At 38.2% G+C, this 17,887-nt stretch overlaps 2 protein-coding genes across 2 annotated transcripts; both read left to right on the top strand.

The window, feature by feature from the left end:
* Positions 1 to 1,661: 1,661 nt before the first annotated feature.
* Positions 1,662 to 6,278, top strand: mmp25a (matrix metallopeptidase 25a). Its single transcript, XM_074655079.1, has 5 exons — positions 1,662 to 2,080; positions 3,299 to 3,412; positions 4,190 to 4,280; positions 5,181 to 5,353; positions 5,713 to 6,278. The coding sequence occupies exons 1-5, from the start codon at positions 1,828 to 1,830 to the stop codon at positions 5,847 to 5,849; spliced, it is 768 nt and encodes a 255-aa protein (XP_074511180.1). The 5' UTR covers positions 1,662 to 1,827; the 3' UTR covers positions 5,850 to 6,278.
* Positions 6,279 to 7,467: 1,189 nt separating this feature from the next.
* tspan4b (tetraspanin 4b) lies at positions 7,468 to 16,411 on the top strand. The gene is made up of 8 exons (XM_074655078.1): positions 7,468 to 7,811; positions 9,713 to 9,782; positions 10,015 to 10,206; positions 11,087 to 11,161; positions 12,093 to 12,188; positions 12,599 to 12,712; positions 14,678 to 14,761; positions 15,050 to 16,411. The coding sequence occupies exons 2-8, from the start codon at positions 9,714 to 9,716 to the stop codon at positions 15,116 to 15,118; spliced, it is 699 nt and encodes a 232-aa protein (XP_074511179.1). The 5' UTR covers positions 7,468 to 7,811; position 9,713; the 3' UTR covers positions 15,119 to 16,411.
* The last annotated feature ends 1,476 nt before the right edge of the window (positions 16,412 to 17,887 follow it).

Genomic DNA, 17,887 nt, shown 5'->3' with positions numbered 1-17,887 from the left:
CGTCTAATTCCTTTGCACTCTCAGAATCACTCTACATTTGAAAAAGAAACATCAGACTAATGTGTTGTATAGGGAAGTCTGACCCTCACCTTAGGCTACATCAAAACTACATAAACACAACATACATAAAAACTATATTCATACTTCAAAAATATCTAGTATTCGATTACTTTAAGTGACTTTGCACATCACATAGAAAAGAAGAGAATCTGAAGCTTACATTAAAGTTTACTAAACACTAACACTGATCACTACTACCTAGTATATCCTGGTAAACCTTTAGATTGGTGTTTGCACCCAGTACCCGGGAGGGGAGACGTGACAGCCGAAGTATGACGTTTAAACAAAGAGGTGGCACTTTATAATAACCATCATTTATACCTGGTAAATGTATTATTTATTAGTTAATTTTCTGTTAACAAACCATGACATTATAATTAATCAACAGTTGATTGTTGTACACATTATAACATTTTATGTACTATATTATAAGTATTTGTAAATGATTTCAAAATGATTTGTAAACATTTAAGAAGTTGTTTGTAAATCTATAAACCTTACATAGATAGATGGACCAGATATTTATTAACACTTTATTAATGGTTAATAACTGGTTTGTAAGCAGTTTATAAACATTATTTGGATTTTTATTATAAAGTTGCAACTGATGATTATAATATCTTGTTAAATGGTTAATACATATTTTGTAAATCATCTATAAACATTATTTAGAGAGATAGTTAATACTTTGTCAATGCTTAATAATTGGTTTCTGGTCCATCTGTAATGTTAATAGATGTTTTACAAATCATTTGGTAATCATTAATGAATACTTATATTAGTAAATACAATTTTATAATGTGTACAACAATAAACTGTTAATAAATACTTTATTAATGTAATCAGAATGTAACTGTAACTGTCTCAAATCAGCTATAATACAGTATATAATTTATAAAAAAATTATTTAATATTCCACAAACTAATAACAAAATAACACTTATAATAACTTATAATAAGTAAACATTATTAATTATCATGTCATTGTTTGTAAACAGTAAAATAATTATTAACTAAGTTTAATTAACGATCAAATTACCATTTATAAATTATAAAATGTTACCAACAAAGACATTGCACTATTATCTTTTTTTTCTACTTTACAAACTAGTGATGTTTAACCATTCAATCATCCAAATCAATAATTTTGGCATGGGCTACACAGCAATTCCATGTTGAAATAACCAATCTAGCCGACTAAGTTCTCCTTCTCATGGCAGGCGTTCAATCAGTTCAAGCTGAGAGGCAGCGACAATGTCTACAAAACACACCACATCATTAATACACATACAAATGCAACAATCAATAACAGGCATTCAACCCCAAAAGAGCAATTATTTCTTGCACAATGTTCATTTTTCCAAATAAAAAAAAAATGCTTCAAGCCAATCTATCCAATGTGTTGCAAAGTCATGTCAGAATAAGTCAGTCTAGAGACGTTGACATTGACAATAAATGTTTTTTTTCTTTTTCTTTGCATATGTTATCCAGAATATGTGCTCACAGTTCTATCCATATTAGGTGATGTCATAGCCTGCGTCCAGATTATAATTCGGGAGTGACTCAGATTGCCAAATCCAGACTGACATAATCAGTTTAGACACCACCAGCTCAGGCTGGTGGTGTCTAAACTGATGAGCTGATTTGTGGATGGCGTCGTTTGCAGCTGCTATTTGCTGCACTTTGCAAACAGATGCTTTTTTAACAAATTGAGCCTGATTTAATCAGAACATTCGCCTGGAAGAAACAGAGGAGTTGGCATACCAAATGGAGAGCCAGGAAGAAGGCACAACTGAAAACGGCGAGGAGGAGTGCCAAACACAGAATGGGGGAAGCGAAGAGGAGCAGGAAGAGGGAGATGAGTGGGCAGATGAAGGGATGGTGGTCGATGGAGACATTGGAGTCGATTGGATCGGGTTTATTTCAGGGGGAACAGAGGAAGAGGAGGTGCTCACTGTATGGAGAACCGGTGAACCAGTGACCCCAGAGCATGTCTTGTTGCTGAACAGTTACACTAGGGGTGAGTCAGCTTTTTACAAGCCGTTCAAGATCGTGTGTTATTCCTGTGTATTCAATTCACAGCAACAACAATTAGGATGCTCACAACTTTTATATCTTCTTCTTCTCTCAATACACATACACACCGCACCACGCCGTGGCAGTATCCTAGTGCCGTTTATACTCAGGGTTACAGGGTAGCTGTAGCCAAACTCAGCTCTATAGGCATAAAGCAGGTTGAGACCCTGGATATGTCGCAGGGCAAATCCCTCTGGCATGAAAACATAACACAAAATGTAATCCAATACAACAACAAGATAAACCAAGACCTTAAAACATCTTAAAATGACTCTGTTCTAAAAAACATAGGATGTTTGAACACAGTCAAAACTTACAGACAGGGAAAAGAAAAAGAAAATGTAAAAGAAAAGGACCCTTTACAAACTACGATTGTACAGATAGTCCAGTTTTTGTGTCCAGCTCCTGTATGTTTGCTAACCTTAAAGGGGACATATCGTGCTCATTTTCAGGTTCATATTTGTATTTTGGGTTTCTACTAGAACATGTTTACATACTTTAATGTTCAAAAAAACACATTATTTTCTCATACTGTCTGCCTGAATATACCTGTATTCACCCTCTGTCTGAAACGCTCTGTTTTAGTGCATTTCAACGGAATTGCGTTGCTAGAAAACAGCTTGGGTCCATGTTTATATCCTGTCAGCTGATGTCATTCACATTCACTGCAACAGGAAATTAACTGGGACACATTTAGAATGTTTACATTTAAAACTTCGAAATGGTCTAAATATTGTATATTTGTGACATCACAAATGAACAGAAATCCTAACGGCTTGTTTCAAACAAACAGTTTCTGAATACGGACTGTGGGTATTACTCCATGAATTGAACGTTTCGATACTTTAACAGTATTTATATAGCTCTTAAATTTGCTTTATAATATAAAAGACATGAAAATCTCACTTTTTACAATATGGGACCTTTAACCAAAAAGACAAAAGACATCATTCTAACTTACATAGATCTTCCATTACTCCATACTGAACCAAGCCAGTATGTGTGTGAACCATATCTTGGATATGTAATGTTAATGAAATTGAAAACAATGTCAGACTTGTTTTGAGTTACCCCTCATTACTGTAAATATTATTATTATATATTTTTGATTCTCCCTCTAATTGAATGTAAAGCATAAAACACTGCTGTGAATGTGTGACAGAGTACCTGTGTTCACCAGAGGACAACATCTACAACATAAACTTCTCTCGCTTCAAGATCAGGGACCTGGCCAGTGGAGCAGTCATCCTTGACATCAAAAAACATGTTCCAACAGGTACTTTTTTTTTTTTCCATCTCTCGGTTCTTACATTTGTAGAAATGCTGAATGTTCTCAGGAGAATGGAACTCAAAGTTGATAGCCTTGATAGTAATCTCCAGAGGCTGCATTTGTCCTTACCCACCAAAACGTATTGGAAGTTATGAACAACATATAGGCTGCTGAAAGTTTTGATATTGTTAGATTAACTCTGTTTGCTCAAACTTCATATTAGCTTTGGCTGAACTTTAAAAATGCATTTTTATACAGATCTATTTTGGATTCTTGCAGTATACATACTGGTATGTGAGTATTGTTTTTTTTAGGTTGCTGGTGGCGAGACAAAATGTCAGAGGTTCACCAAAAACCCTGTGATTCAGCCTCTAGGGACAATGAATATCCAATAAATAATTTATGAAAATCAAGTTGTTAGTATCCAAGATACCTTACCATGGACCAGATTGGCTAAGAGAAAATTTTGACTGAATCTCGAGTTAGAGCAAAGGTCAGAGGGTCATCAACTTAGAAATCACAAACACGCACACACACACACACACACACACACACACACACACACACACACACACACACACACACGCACACACAGAGGAAAAGACATACATAGATAAACATACATACATACTCATAAAGTCAACGTTTATGCATGCACACAAACACACACACATAAAATTATGCACAAACACATATATTGCCATGAATTAGGGAACACACCTGTATCATGTTCTGACTCACAGTCTCAATTTTGTATTTTTATTTTATTTTATTTTCCTCCAGAAATTCAAGACGTCATTGACCTTGACACAAGCAGATTCATCCGGTATCACTTCTCTCCTGTCTTCCTGACCCTCAGAGAGATAGGAGCTACGTAAGTCAGAGATATTTGATTCTGTTGGATTAAAGCTTCAGTAGGCAACATTTTGTTTGACATCATCGGGCAAAAAATTCCATGATAACCTTTCAGCATTTTGTAATTCAAGTGTTCTGAGAGAAAACTAGACTTCTGCACACCGTGCACCGAGAGTACCACGTACGTTCTGCGCCTGCGTGAGATCTGAAATATCTCTCCCTACCAGCAGGTCGCAGGTAGTCGTACATGAAACAAAGCGGCGTCTGCCGACCATTTTCACACCACTCTCGCTCACCACTTATAGCTTCATTCCAGATGTTCATGTCGTTGTGAAAATACCCGTGTGTTGGAGTGATCAGATGAGATGAAAATGAAAAATGAGAAAAGCCTTATGTGTGTCTCCTCTTGACTTTACTCATTGGCTTGCTTTCCTCACTTCCGTTTCTCTTCTCGTGCACTGATTAGTTTAAGCTGAACAGCCAATCAGAGTGATTTCTCTCACCGCCGCCGATTCAACATGCTAAATCGGCTGAAAAAACTCTGACACGGGCGGACTAGAACCGACGGTGCGGGACACACTGAAAAAACTGACGCTCACCGACGGCACCAAACTGTCCGACGGCTGACCGTTGAGTTAGCGTGTCAGGACCTTTATGGATATATTTGACCCGAATCATATCTACATCTGCTGAGCCAAACAAGCAGTTACATTTACAGAGGTACTTAGCCTTTATTTAAATTCTTCTCAGATCAAAATTAAGGTTTCCATAACAAGAACATCAGGTAACAACATCAGACACAGCACACGCATCTGCATTTGTAGAACAGCCAATAGGAGCGTCCTCTCTCTGAAATGACCTGATAGGGACATCAGATCAGAAAACACTTGTGTGTGACATTCAGCCGCCTGTCTTTCAGGTTGGAGTTCACGGTGGGCAGCAAGGCACTGAACCGCTTCCGTCTGATCGAGAGGCATTTTTTCAGAAACCTCCTGCTCAAAACCTTTGACTTTGAGATTGGCTTCTGCATCCCACACAGCAGAAACACCTGTGAACACATCTACTGCTTACCTGACCTGGACCCAGAGACAGGTAGGATTAAATGACTACTACACAACACACATACACACAAATGCACGCACGCATGTACATAGAGCATTTCCACAATAATGCAGGTAAATATGAAAATGTTGTTTACATGTCAAGCAAGGCTCTGTCCATAATAGGAACTGTATACTGTAAATATTATTGGGGTATTAATAGAAAAAAAACATGGTTACATCCCCTGCCCCAGAATCTTAAAATGATATGACAATATAATAATGTAAGTATTGAGTTGGTACAACCTGTTTCTCAAGAATTAAACATGGCACAACCATGAAGGGTAACTTTGGTATTTTTCTACAATGTCTAACTCTGAGCTGAACCTGTTTCTCTTTTGCTCCGCTCAGTTGAGGAAATGATTTACAACCCATTTGAGACGCGCTCGGATAGTTTTTACTTTGTCAACAACAAGCTGATCATGCACCACAAAGCGGAGTACTCCTTCGCCCCGCAAGGAGAAAGTGACATATCCAGCAGGGAGTAGTCAGGAATGCCTCGGATGCTGTTCCATAAATAAACGACGCTTCAGTTTGCACAACTGTTATTTTGTATGAGATTTTGTTTTGGTGAGAGAAAATATTGGGACTATTGATGAGTGTTTTATTAAAAATATCAAAACATTGGTACTGTTACAGCTTTTTGAATACGCCAAGGGAGCACATTCAAGCTAAAATGAAGAGTTAAGGTTTACACAGAATAGTAATGCAAATGTTTTGTATAAAAGGCACACACATTAGAATGTAGATACATAAAAGCAGATGTAAACAACTAAACTAAAAGCACAATGTTGTTCTTCTGTGCTGCTCTGTATACAGATGGATAACAATAAAGTCCCTCTTGTCTTAAGTTACTGTTGTTCCAAGTATTAATAGAGAGTATGAAATGATGTGACACATGAGTTGACTATTGCTCCTAACCCACCGGTGTAATACACTCAAACTAAAGACACTGAGCCTGTCTCAAAGCAAATCAGTAATGCAATAAAAGCAGATGAAAAGCTACAACAGTATGCTTTGGAAATGGTCATAGTCCATGAGCCTGACCCCCAAAAATATGTCCGTCATGCCAGTTTGGAGGGACCATGTCTCATAGTGATTTTTTTTTTTAAAGGTCTATGTCCCTAGTGTTGGACAAACACTGAATAGGGGGCTCATCATGTGTGACATGTTTATATTGACCATGGGGTAAGAGTAGGAAAGCCATTTATAATTGCCCCTACAACAGAATCCAGTGCAAAGATCTGCACAAAGTTAAGTTTATTCTGATAAGAAATGTTTTTATTATTGTTAGTCATATCATATATCATTTTAAAGCACTTTTTGTGCTCTTTATGTTGGAACTATCCATGGGCATATCAGATCAATATGAAGGTAGTTATAAGGGAATTTGCAGTGGCATTCAATATTTGCCCCATTTGCAATATTAGAGGTCAAAGGTCAAATTATCTTGACCTCAATGGCATGACAAAGCGACCGATGGATAGATTATAGTCTAAGCTTTACAATGATATATGACTTCATGATATTCTGTGTTGGTTACCCTCTTTTATATTGTAATCTTTATGTAGAATGGCAACAAAAACAAAAACATGGACAAATTATAATAATGGAGGGATGAAAAAAGGAGTGATAGCACATAGAAAGCTACCATTGCTGCAATGTTATCATGCATTTTCCAACACTAGGGGCATAGACCTTTTAAGAAAAATCATTATGAGACATGGTTCCTCCAAATGGGAACAACCAACCCCCCTGGCTCATGGACTATATCAGCTGTAATGTGAATCCACCATGTGGTCAGGAAAGGCATGTGCATGCCTGTGAAGGCGCAGCCATGTGAGTAGATGTGCATGTACAGTACAGCAATGTAAGACAACATCACTGAGACAGAAGAAACCGGAGAATGACCCAACATTTCTGGAACAAAGAGGAAGAAAAGAAAAGTGGGATAAGTGAGAGAGAGGCTGCAGAGGTTTAGAAAAGGCTGTGGGGCTGGAGGAGGGACAAGTAGCAGGAAAAATGGGAAGGGGTGGAACAGAGAGTGGGACGGGCAACAACACACACATCTGGAAACAATTGAGGGGAGAGAGAGAGAGAGAGAGAGAGAGGGAGAGAGAGGGAGAGAGAGTTCTGTTAAGAAAAGGAAACAAAAAGAAGGGTAAAACCTTCCAGATGCATGGAAAATTACATAAATTCAATATAAAGTTCAGAATCGTGGAAGAGGACTTGTTCATTGGGTAAAGCGAGTGGACACAATCTACTGGTGAAGAACAATACAGAGGAAGAGAAGAAAGGGAAGCTGGTTGGTTGAAAAGCCTGGCTGCTTCAGGGACACACGCAAAAAAGATCTAAAAACGGACAACTAAGTAAAGATCCAAACCAGGAGGGCGAAGGAGCCGGGAGCTATACCAACAGGAGCGTGACAAAGAATTGAAACTCATCTTCAGGTAAAGTAACCTCTGTATTTGATTCTCTCAGAAACTAAATCTGGACACCAGAAACTCCACTTTAATTAATGTTCAAAACTCAACATGTTTAAATTAATACATAATTTCATATAATAATCACTGTATATGTTGGTGTTATTTAGTTTACATGTGTTAAAATCTTTTCACTGTGCAAGACATCTGTAGATCTCATTAGACACACACACACACACACACACACACACACACACACACACACACACACACACACACACACACACACACCCACACACACACTAGGTATGTTTCTTCCAATGCAAACAGTTTCTGTCAGGTCTGATCTGGAAACAGGAAGTTGTCCTCACAAATCCTTCAAACAGCCCGTTTACCTGATGAGGACCTCTAGACTTTTTTGTGCCTAAAACTACCCAAACATTTACCATAGCAACGGCTGATGAAGTACTGTAATGTGTGAGGGTTATTGGTGTTACGCTATCATATCCTCTGACTAGTCACATAAGAGTAGAAACATGCACTGACATGAAAAGGGCAAAAAAAAACACAAAGCTTTCCCAACTTTTATACAATCAAAACAACATCCATACAGTAATTCTGAATCATGCTTGACCACAGTACCTATATACTTGTTACCGTGCTTTGACTCACAGGTTTGCGGTGGTCATGGGAAATGCCTCCAGCAGTATAATTAGGTCTACTGAGGAGAGGAGGGAGCTTCCTTCCTGTCAGCAGTTTGACTTCCTGTGTGGGGTCAGTAGTCAGTGTTAGGACCACTTAGTCAGAAACAAATCACACTTCCACTGTGAACATGACCTCACCGAAAAGAAGTTTATTCAAGTGTGGTATTAAACTTAAAATAAGAGAGTATGCTTGGCTGAGTACTACAAGTTAAGGAAAACTTACAAAGTATACTTGAAGTAAAAACTAATAAAATAGTAGTTTACAGACAGCATACTTTAAAGTGTACTTTTTTATAAACTAAAAAGTGGGCAGCAAGTATATAACTAGTAAACGAACAGCATACCTATAAGTTCACTTGTAGAATAGTTCACTTCATAATAATAGTTGTGCAAAATACATGTTACACGTAAACTAGTTGTGTACTCAAAGTTTACTATTCTTACATTTAATACTTTTTATAAACTAAAAAGTGGGCCAATTTAGTCCCAAGAAGAATTGAAGTACACTGATATTAGTATACTTACTACATAAAGTATACTTGGGAAACTACAAGTATACTTGAACTTTACTTAATTTTACCTAACCACACTTTTCACAAGGGTGCTCACACACACACAGACAAACACAGGAATACACAGGCACAACCACAAAGTGTTTTTTTAAAAACATGACTGTAGGGTTTCAAAACTACAAAGCAGCCATTGAAAGCATCAGAAAACAGCTCTGCATATATGACTTTTTTTTTTAATCCTTTAGAAACAATAGTCCCAAGAACACACACACTGAAAGAGTTAGTCGCTATAATTATTCCTCCTATCCACTTCCTAACACGATTCCAATAGAAGAATGGGACATAAAATCAACAGCCTTCATCCCGTGCAAAAAGAACAGGAAGCTGAAGCAGTCAGTTTGAGAACGTTGTGTTACGGCAAAATGAAAATTGAAATTGGATTGACTTGAAAAATGTTTTATCATTCTACTTTACAATACACATTTTCCATCTCCTTGTGACTGTCACTCGTTCCCCCCCTCACACACACACCAGGCCACTCACCAAGGAAACCCCAAAAACACACCACAACACAGCCATAAAAGAGACCGTATACATTCATTCCTCAGTTATTTATTTAACCACAGTAACCCACATGAAAGCACAAAAACACATGCAGCTGGTCGAAGCATTGTTTAATCTCTGCTCTTCTGTTTCGCTCTTTCTGTTGCAGGATGTCAGTGTCTCGGAGGTGTTTGTGCTGTGTCAAATATTTGATGTTTGTCTTTAACCTCATCTTCTGGGTTCGTATTTGCTCAGCACAAAATGCTGTCATATTTTTTTTATTCATTTACATTTATTTACATTTGAATATGCTTACTGCATGCTTCTAAAAAATGATTTTACACTGAGTTCCACCAGACATGCCAAGTCAATCCCTTTTGTCACTCACAATTTGGGATTTCCACCTCTCTACTCGATGCATTGTGATTAATGCTTTTGACACTGGCTTGACTTTTGACATTTCCTGAAAAGCTAGGAGGATGTGGCTTGTTTGGCATCGGAGTCTGGTTGTCCTTCACGCAGGCAGAGTTTTCCTCTCTTCCCCTGTCCTTTCCATCGCTCTCGGCCGCTAACCTGCTGCTAGTCGCCGGTGGCATCACCATGGTGACCGGCTTCCTGGGTTGTCTTGGAGCCCTGAAAGAGCAGCGCTGCCTGTTGTTCATGGTGAGAGGTCCACATGATGGACAAGTTGCAGATATTCTATCCTCTTTTTTTAGGGGTGTGTGATGAAATAAGGGGAGAGAGAGAGATGGGGAATGATAAAAGGTAACAACCCTTACAAAAAAGAAGTATACTTCAAGTTTATTTTATGATGTAAACTTAAGTATAGTTCAAGTACTTCTTGGGACTAAATTGGCCCACTTTTTAGTTCATGAAAGTATACTTTTAAGCATACTTTAAATGTAAGAGTAGTAAACTTTGAGTACACAACTAGTTTACATCCAAGTTGCACTATACTACAAGTGAACTTATAGGTATACTGTTTTATTAGTTATATACTTTAACGAGACTTTAAAGAATATTCTCTGTAAACTACTAGTTTAGTTTTTTTTACTGCAAGTATACTTGTAAGTTTTCTTTAAGTGAACTTATAGTACTTAAGCAATTATACTAACACTTTTCTGTATACTTGTGGGTATAGGCCAAGTATACTTGGATTTTTCTCTGTATATTTGCCAAGTACACTTGGACTTTTCTCCATACTTTTCAGTATAAGCCAAGTATACTTGGACTTTTCTGTACTTGCCAAGTACACTTAGACTTTTCTCCATACTTTTCAGTATAAGCCAAGTTCACTTAGACTTTTCTGTATACTTGTCGGTATAAGCCAAGTATACTTTAGTATCATTTTGTTAAATTCATCTCTGATAAGTACATAAAAAGTGTTTTAAAAGAAGTATACTAATAGCATACTTGAATAAACTTCTTTTTTGTGAGGGAATTATTATTCCTATACAGTAATATCTCCGTAGGGATCATCTACATAGTTTGCTCTTGTACACACTATGATGTCAGTCTGAAACTGCTCTTCTCTGTTCTACAGTTCTTTGTGATCCTTTTGCTCCTGGTCCTGACAGAGGTCACGCTAATGTTGGTTATACACGTCTTCCATGACGAGGTGAGCTCACCATCTACCAGAGCAATGTACTCAGCTCAAGCTTCCCACACACTCCAACTTTTAACTGTCAATGAAGAGAATACCATTAGAAGGAAAATAAAATAATCAATAAAAAACATCTTAATAAATTTGAATAATTAAGACAAAGGTTAATCTCAAAATTAGGAAAGAAATGGGCATGGGTATGTCAAAATCTAAATTTGCTGACTCTTGTACAGTAGAGAAGGATTAGGTTTAGGAAAAGATCGACTTGGTTTAGTTTAGGCAAGAACTTAAGTATGGAAGTTACATGACAAATAAATCAACATTGACTTCTGGTTTCACACAGGACGCTATCACCTGGGTGAAAGTCCTGTGCTTTTTGACCCACCCATTCACCCCGACCTCCTCCCTATGCGGCTTTCGCCACTCTTTATACTTCCTCGTTCACAATTACGTGGATTACATATGAATTGATTTTGTGAAATATATATACGTGGTATATGAGGTGGTGTATGAGAACAGCCTGCTCTATGTGTCAGCCCTGTGATTGACTGGCGACCTGTCCAGGGTGTACCTCACCTCTGGCCCAGTGTTAGCTGGGATATTGCTCCAGCCCAACGTGACCCTTAAGGATAAGCGGTTACAGATGATGAATGGAACATTTAAGTGATTAACTGTGTTGATTAACAAAAGAATTAATCAATAATTTTTTATCATCGATTCAAGGGATAGTTTGGGTGTTTTGAAGTGGGGTTGTATGAGGTACTTATCCCTTTAACTGCTTTTTAATGGTTTTATACTGTAGCACTGTCGTTGGACAAATGTTGAACAAAATAAGCAGTCTTAAATCCACATCACCTTGGGCTTTGGGAAATTGGATAGGATGGATCATAAAAATGAATAACTGTGTTTCTTTCTTTCTTTCTTTCTTTCTCTCTCTTTTTATTAGCTGGATTCAAAAGCACAAGGTGAATTAAGGGATGGTATGAAGGTGTATGAAACAGAACCTGGACTGAAAAAATCCTGGGACAATGTCCAGAAAATGGTGAGCACTCTTAGCAACAATGCATGACTTCTTTTGTTGCATGGATATACAGTGGGACAGGCAGCGGGCTGCATACTTTCAGCTCTTGTTACTGTAAGGTTACTGTTGAGCTACATATATACAGTATATATCTACATATGCACAATGTATGTGTCAGGAAATTCACTTCTTTGTCAAATTTCAGCGTATACAGACTGTATAGCTCATTCCGATGGCCATTTTGCTGTAAGATATCTGTTTTCCTTTATCACAGCTCTACCTGCTGGATTGTTTGGCCACTCAGTGTTCGTGAAAGTATTGGGATTGTGTACCCCTTGTTCCTGAGCCCCATTTTCAACACTGACTAGTCAGTAGTGTATATGAGTTATGAAGTTGATCTAATCTTTGTATCTTGCTGTGTCTTCTCCCAGTTCAAATGCTGTGGAGTAACTAATAAAACAGACTGGTATGATGTGCTGAATGGAACGCTGCCCTCATCCTGCTGCTCTGTTGGGACGGTCCGGTGTGTTGACGGATGGAGTGAGGTTGGTTTGCTGCTCAGCTATACTGTAAGGGGGGGTGGGGAGGGCTTTCGGAGCACCAAGAGTCTCGAGGGGTAAACTCAGGTTGTTTATATCCTGTCTGATTCTCTCCAACGAAATCTAAATGTGTTCCAGATGCACGAGTCTGTCTGGATGCCTTGATAAATTGAAGCAATGGAGACAGAGAAAATTAAGCCATAGATTTTTGTGGCAGTATTTTGGGCTACTACGTTGCTCCGACTCCATTGACGATTATCTTCCAGTTACCAGTTGGTCTTGCTTCAAAAGAAGGCCGATATCATTATTCACAATTATTAAAGTTTAACAGCTATCCGAAAATTAAAATAAAGCAAGGAATGTAAACCATGTGATTTGTAGTTAATACAATCAAATGTGCAGAAATGCTGGCAGTCAGAGTACTACAACGGGGCTACAAAGGGAAAACTTCGGAAAATGTTATGTACACACAGCCGTTAAAAACAGTAGAATAGAATGAAACATTCCTCACATTCTTCATGTGCGAACGAATCAAATACACCCATCTGGAATAAATTTAGATTTAGTTTGAGAGAATTAGGCAGATTACAATATCTTGTACGCAGCATTTAGGACAAACATCTCAGGAACTGTTTAAGACAACTGGTAGCAAAGTGTTTTTTTGTTTTTTTTATTACTTTCCATTACCACTTTTTAAGTTTTATTATAACTTGAGACTTTTTTCATAGTTTTGGCCATTGTTTGGTTTTAATAGAATTGTTCTCATTGCTGAGATCTTGGAACACCATAACATCACTACAATGAAACACAAACAGTCAAACACTTACCCAGATTATCTATATCACTTTATTAGAAGGTCAAAGTGAAAGAAATTGAACAGGAAAACAATAAGTATGGTAGGTCAAAGTGTGTCTAAAAACTGTGATGGTTGTTTACAACAGACACTTTGGGGAATCATTTTACTGTTCTTCGTCTCCTTTTCCAAAGAAGTTTTCATTGTTGCTGTGTTTCCTGATCTCAGCAGTTAACTTGTGTATGTCAGTATTGCTGATAGGAATGATGGCCAGAACAACTGTGACAAAAGTCGTAATACTAAACTAGAATTATCTTATAAAAAGCTTCTTATACGGTCTTTTTATCTGTCTTTTATGGAACTCTGCGAGCATTATCGTGTAAATGTCTGTGCTTGCCAGTTACTGCTTGATGGGACTGTAAAACATATCCCACAGTGAAGCTTTATTGATATCTAAGATCGTTTGTAATCATCCCCTCACTTGTCTTTGCACTACTGGATGTACTTGTTCTTTTCCATCTGAGCTTCCTCGCCCCATGCCTCCCCTCTCCTCGCTGCACCCGATTTGAATGTTATCAGGCCATTAAATAGGCGTTATCAGTCGCTATAAGCACCATAGATTTGGGTCATTAGGGGCCTACTACGCCTGCTGGGTTGTAAAAGTGAAAATGAAACTTAAAAGTAACATGTTCTGACATGTAAAACTGAATGAAACGTCCCGTTTTGAACACAAACAAAAAGGCTTCTTTAGGTTTAAGCAACAAAACGACAACTTCTTTAGGTTTAGGCAACAAAAACAGGTTTAGGCATAAAACTACAACTTCTTTAGGTTTAGGCAACATAACTACAACTTCTTTAGGTTTAGGCAACAAACACAGTTAGGTTTAGGCAATAAAACTACAACTCCCCCCCCACCCTTTCACACCATCTATACTACAGCACCTGACTTCCACTTCTGCTCCTGTCATAATTACTACAGTCGCTAGAGGTCGCTGTCGTGTTCTTTTATACCTTTTTTCAGTGATTTACCATGTGAATGGATGATAAAACCTACTAGTGGGTGTAGTTGGCCCCTATTGACCCACATCTACGGAGCTTATAGCGACTGATAATATCTATTTATTAGTCTGACAACAGTCTAATCTCCCTCACACTCTGTCTTTGTTTGTCTTGTGCAGCCGTGTTATCAGAAGGCCAGGCAGTGGCTGCTAGATAACATCCCATCAGTCCTGGTGTTTGGAGGGTGTATTGGTGTTGTGCAGGTATTTATCTCCAATATTTATTTGTCGTTTATTTGATACTGTCAGTTCCCTCTTTTTGCTTTGCAAATAAAAAATATTGCAATGAACCAAATATATGCACACTGATGAATGATGCCCTGTCACAGTAAAATAAAAACAAGAAAAATCCTTAAAAATGACTCTAATAAAATGAATATTCACTGAAATTACAGTAAGTAGAACTGTACTTGTTCTGTACTTGATATCAATTTCAATTCCGTCTATTTTTTATTGTGAATTATCATTTTATTTGACCTCTTCTATTGTCAGATCTTGGCCCTGGTGTTCTCCATGCTGATGTACTGTCAAATTCTGTGCGCCGAGAAGGACTTGGACTGACTGAAGACCAACTGATCACTGGCCCCTGATGGGAGGTCAGATCAAACTCCTCTGGGATGTCAATACACCGACCCGACCTGATCCGAATAGTCAAAACCTCCAAACCAGTCTGGGGTGCTCCAGTGCTTACTTTGGTTTCAGACCTGAAATGGATATAATGAACGTCGTCACAGTTTAACATTGCATTATGTCAGATCAGTAAGGTTTCATTTTACCACTAGAATCCATCAGCCGCTAGACAAAATAAATTATAGTCCAATAACCTCACTGCATCGCTCCTGGAGAGTTTCACACATCTCCCTCTTTTACACTACTTTGTTTCCGGAGTTGCTTATTTTAAAATTTTTGTCACGTATAGGAAATGACAGTGTGACATTTGTTATAGATAATGTTTTATCATATTTTCTGTGTTGTGAAACAACAAGAGATGCATTTTGTTACTCAGTAGGACTGCAAGAAAAATGCACCTTTACTCACCATTCATAATGTTATTATCTATCCAGAATGTCAAGAAGAAATGACGGGAAGAAGAAGAAAAGACAAAAACTTTTTACAACACTCAGTTATTTCTAGGGGACATAGTTACTGCACCACTAAGCTTTACAGCTGTACCAGCTACTAACAGGCCACAACATATGTTGAAACAATATGAAAAGGATTCAGGCCTTACCTGAACCCTGGTGGGCTCCACTAACTCCAATCAGCAGTCCGCCACTCTCCTCTCTTCTTCCTCTACCGTCTCTCTCTCTGATGTCTGCAGCTCAAATTAGATACAATCCCCTCTTGATGTTTGGCAACCAATCAAAATGACCACTTGTGACTGTGACATTACCATCATTTCACCTGAAAAGGCCATAAAACCAGCAATTCATTTACAGTATTAACAAAAATTGTAGCCACAGCCTGCAAAGCTTTACTTCTCTGTGCCACCGGCAAAAACTATTAAAAATAAAGAGCCACGCTGCTGCCACTAAAATACACCTAAACCATCTTCCAAAATAGCTTCTGAGGAGAGAAATAGAGCATGCAGTTGAAGAATTATTCAGTTTTATCTTTAACGCCTTGTTTAAATAGTCAGGCATGTGGCGTGTTATGTACACCTGTAACCTGGTGCGGTTCCTATTTGACCGAGCTGAATTAATTCGAGTGGATGTTCCGAACTTAAAGTGGCAGTAGGCAGTATATATTTTTGGCATCATTGGGCAACAATTCCATATTTAACCTTTCAGCACATTGTAAATCAAGTGTTCTGAGAGATAACGAGACTTCTGCACCTCCTCATGGCTCTGTTTTCAGGCTTTAAAAAATCTTTCAGAAAGAGAGAGAGCGTTCCTATTGGCTGTGACCGGAACTTGGCGTTCCTTCACCAGATTTAACAATGGCGGCTGCGTCACAAACTTTCTCATTTTACAGCTAAACCGTGCACTACAAGATGATTCTGAAAACATTTGAGGAGAGAAATAGGCATTAACGTAACAGAATATTGATTCATATTTGATCAGCGCTGCCTAGTTTGACCGCTAGGTCGGAGTTTGCGAGTGATTGACAGCCGGCTCTCATAGACGGCAGCTGGACAGCAGACGGGGTCACATCAGACTATAAGGTCATTTGAAGATGCAAAAATGAATGATGAAAAAAAAAACAGTTCTTAAAGAAATATACACATTAATTTAAAGACAGTATGTGTAAATGAAATAAATATTTGTCATTATATCCTCAGTGTGTAGCATGCCAGTCTCTTGCTTGTAAGTTAGTGCTAGATACTTGAGGTAATGAAACTATTAAAAATGTACAGCGCAGAGCTCAATGTCTTAACAGCGATAGTAAATGCCTTTGTGAAAAAATAACTTGTAAATACACAGTCAAAGTGCATGTTTAGACACTCAAGTCATGTGTATATTCTGTACAGCTTAATCACATGTAAACACGGCTTCAACTGTTCTGAGACGATGCAGAGCTTATTAGTGCAGGTCAACCGAGAAACCATGACCTCATGTCTGATACCGTCATTCCCCTCCCTGCCCTGTTCATTCTTAAAGATTATTGTAAATAAATAGATGTTGCCTTGATGAGTTGATGTTTTCTTTTCTTTCTCTGATGTCAAATAAAATATTTTACTTCAGTCACCTTCTGGTGGAATCTAGCAATGCAGGGAGTTTCACTTGTATTAAGCGTGGTCACAGAACATCAGTGCTGGCCCTCACTGCAACCTGGTCCTTTGTACAAACTGTACCTGATATAGCTTCGGTAAGAACGACCTCTGACAGAGAGCAAATATCATATGGCATAAAAGCAAAATCCGTATTTTTTTTATTTTTTATTTTGGACCATACAAAAATGTTGACATTTGTTCACATTGTTTGTTTCACAACAATGTTTTGGCATCATTTGGCAAAAATTCCATAATAACCTTTCAGCATATTGTAATCCAAGTGTTCTGAGAGAAAACTAGACTTCTGCACCTCCTCATGGCTTTAAAAAAATCCAGCCCCTGATGGGAGACTGCCAATCACAGGTCATTCCAGAGAGAGAGCGTTCCTATTGGCTGTGCTCCGGCTGGTGGGCGGTGCTTGGTATTTCCTCAACTTGATCTCAACATGGCTGCCGGGTCACAAACTTTCTCATTTTACAGCTAAACAGTACACTATAAGATGTTTCTGAAAACATTTGAGGAGAGAAATAGGCATTACAGTAACAGAATACTGATTCATATTTGATCAGCGCTGCCTACTTTGACCGTTTGGTCGGAGTTTGCAAGTGGTTGACAGC

The sequence above is a fragment of the Sebastes fasciatus genome, chromosome 13 (genome assembly GCF_043250625.1).
Source record: "Sebastes fasciatus isolate fSebFas1 chromosome 13, fSebFas1.pri, whole genome shotgun sequence".
Classification (NCBI taxonomy): domain Eukaryota; kingdom Metazoa; phylum Chordata; class Actinopteri; order Perciformes; family Sebastidae; genus Sebastes; species Sebastes fasciatus.
Note: the sequence above shows the minus strand (reverse complement) of the source record. Positions and strands in the feature narration are given on the sequence as shown.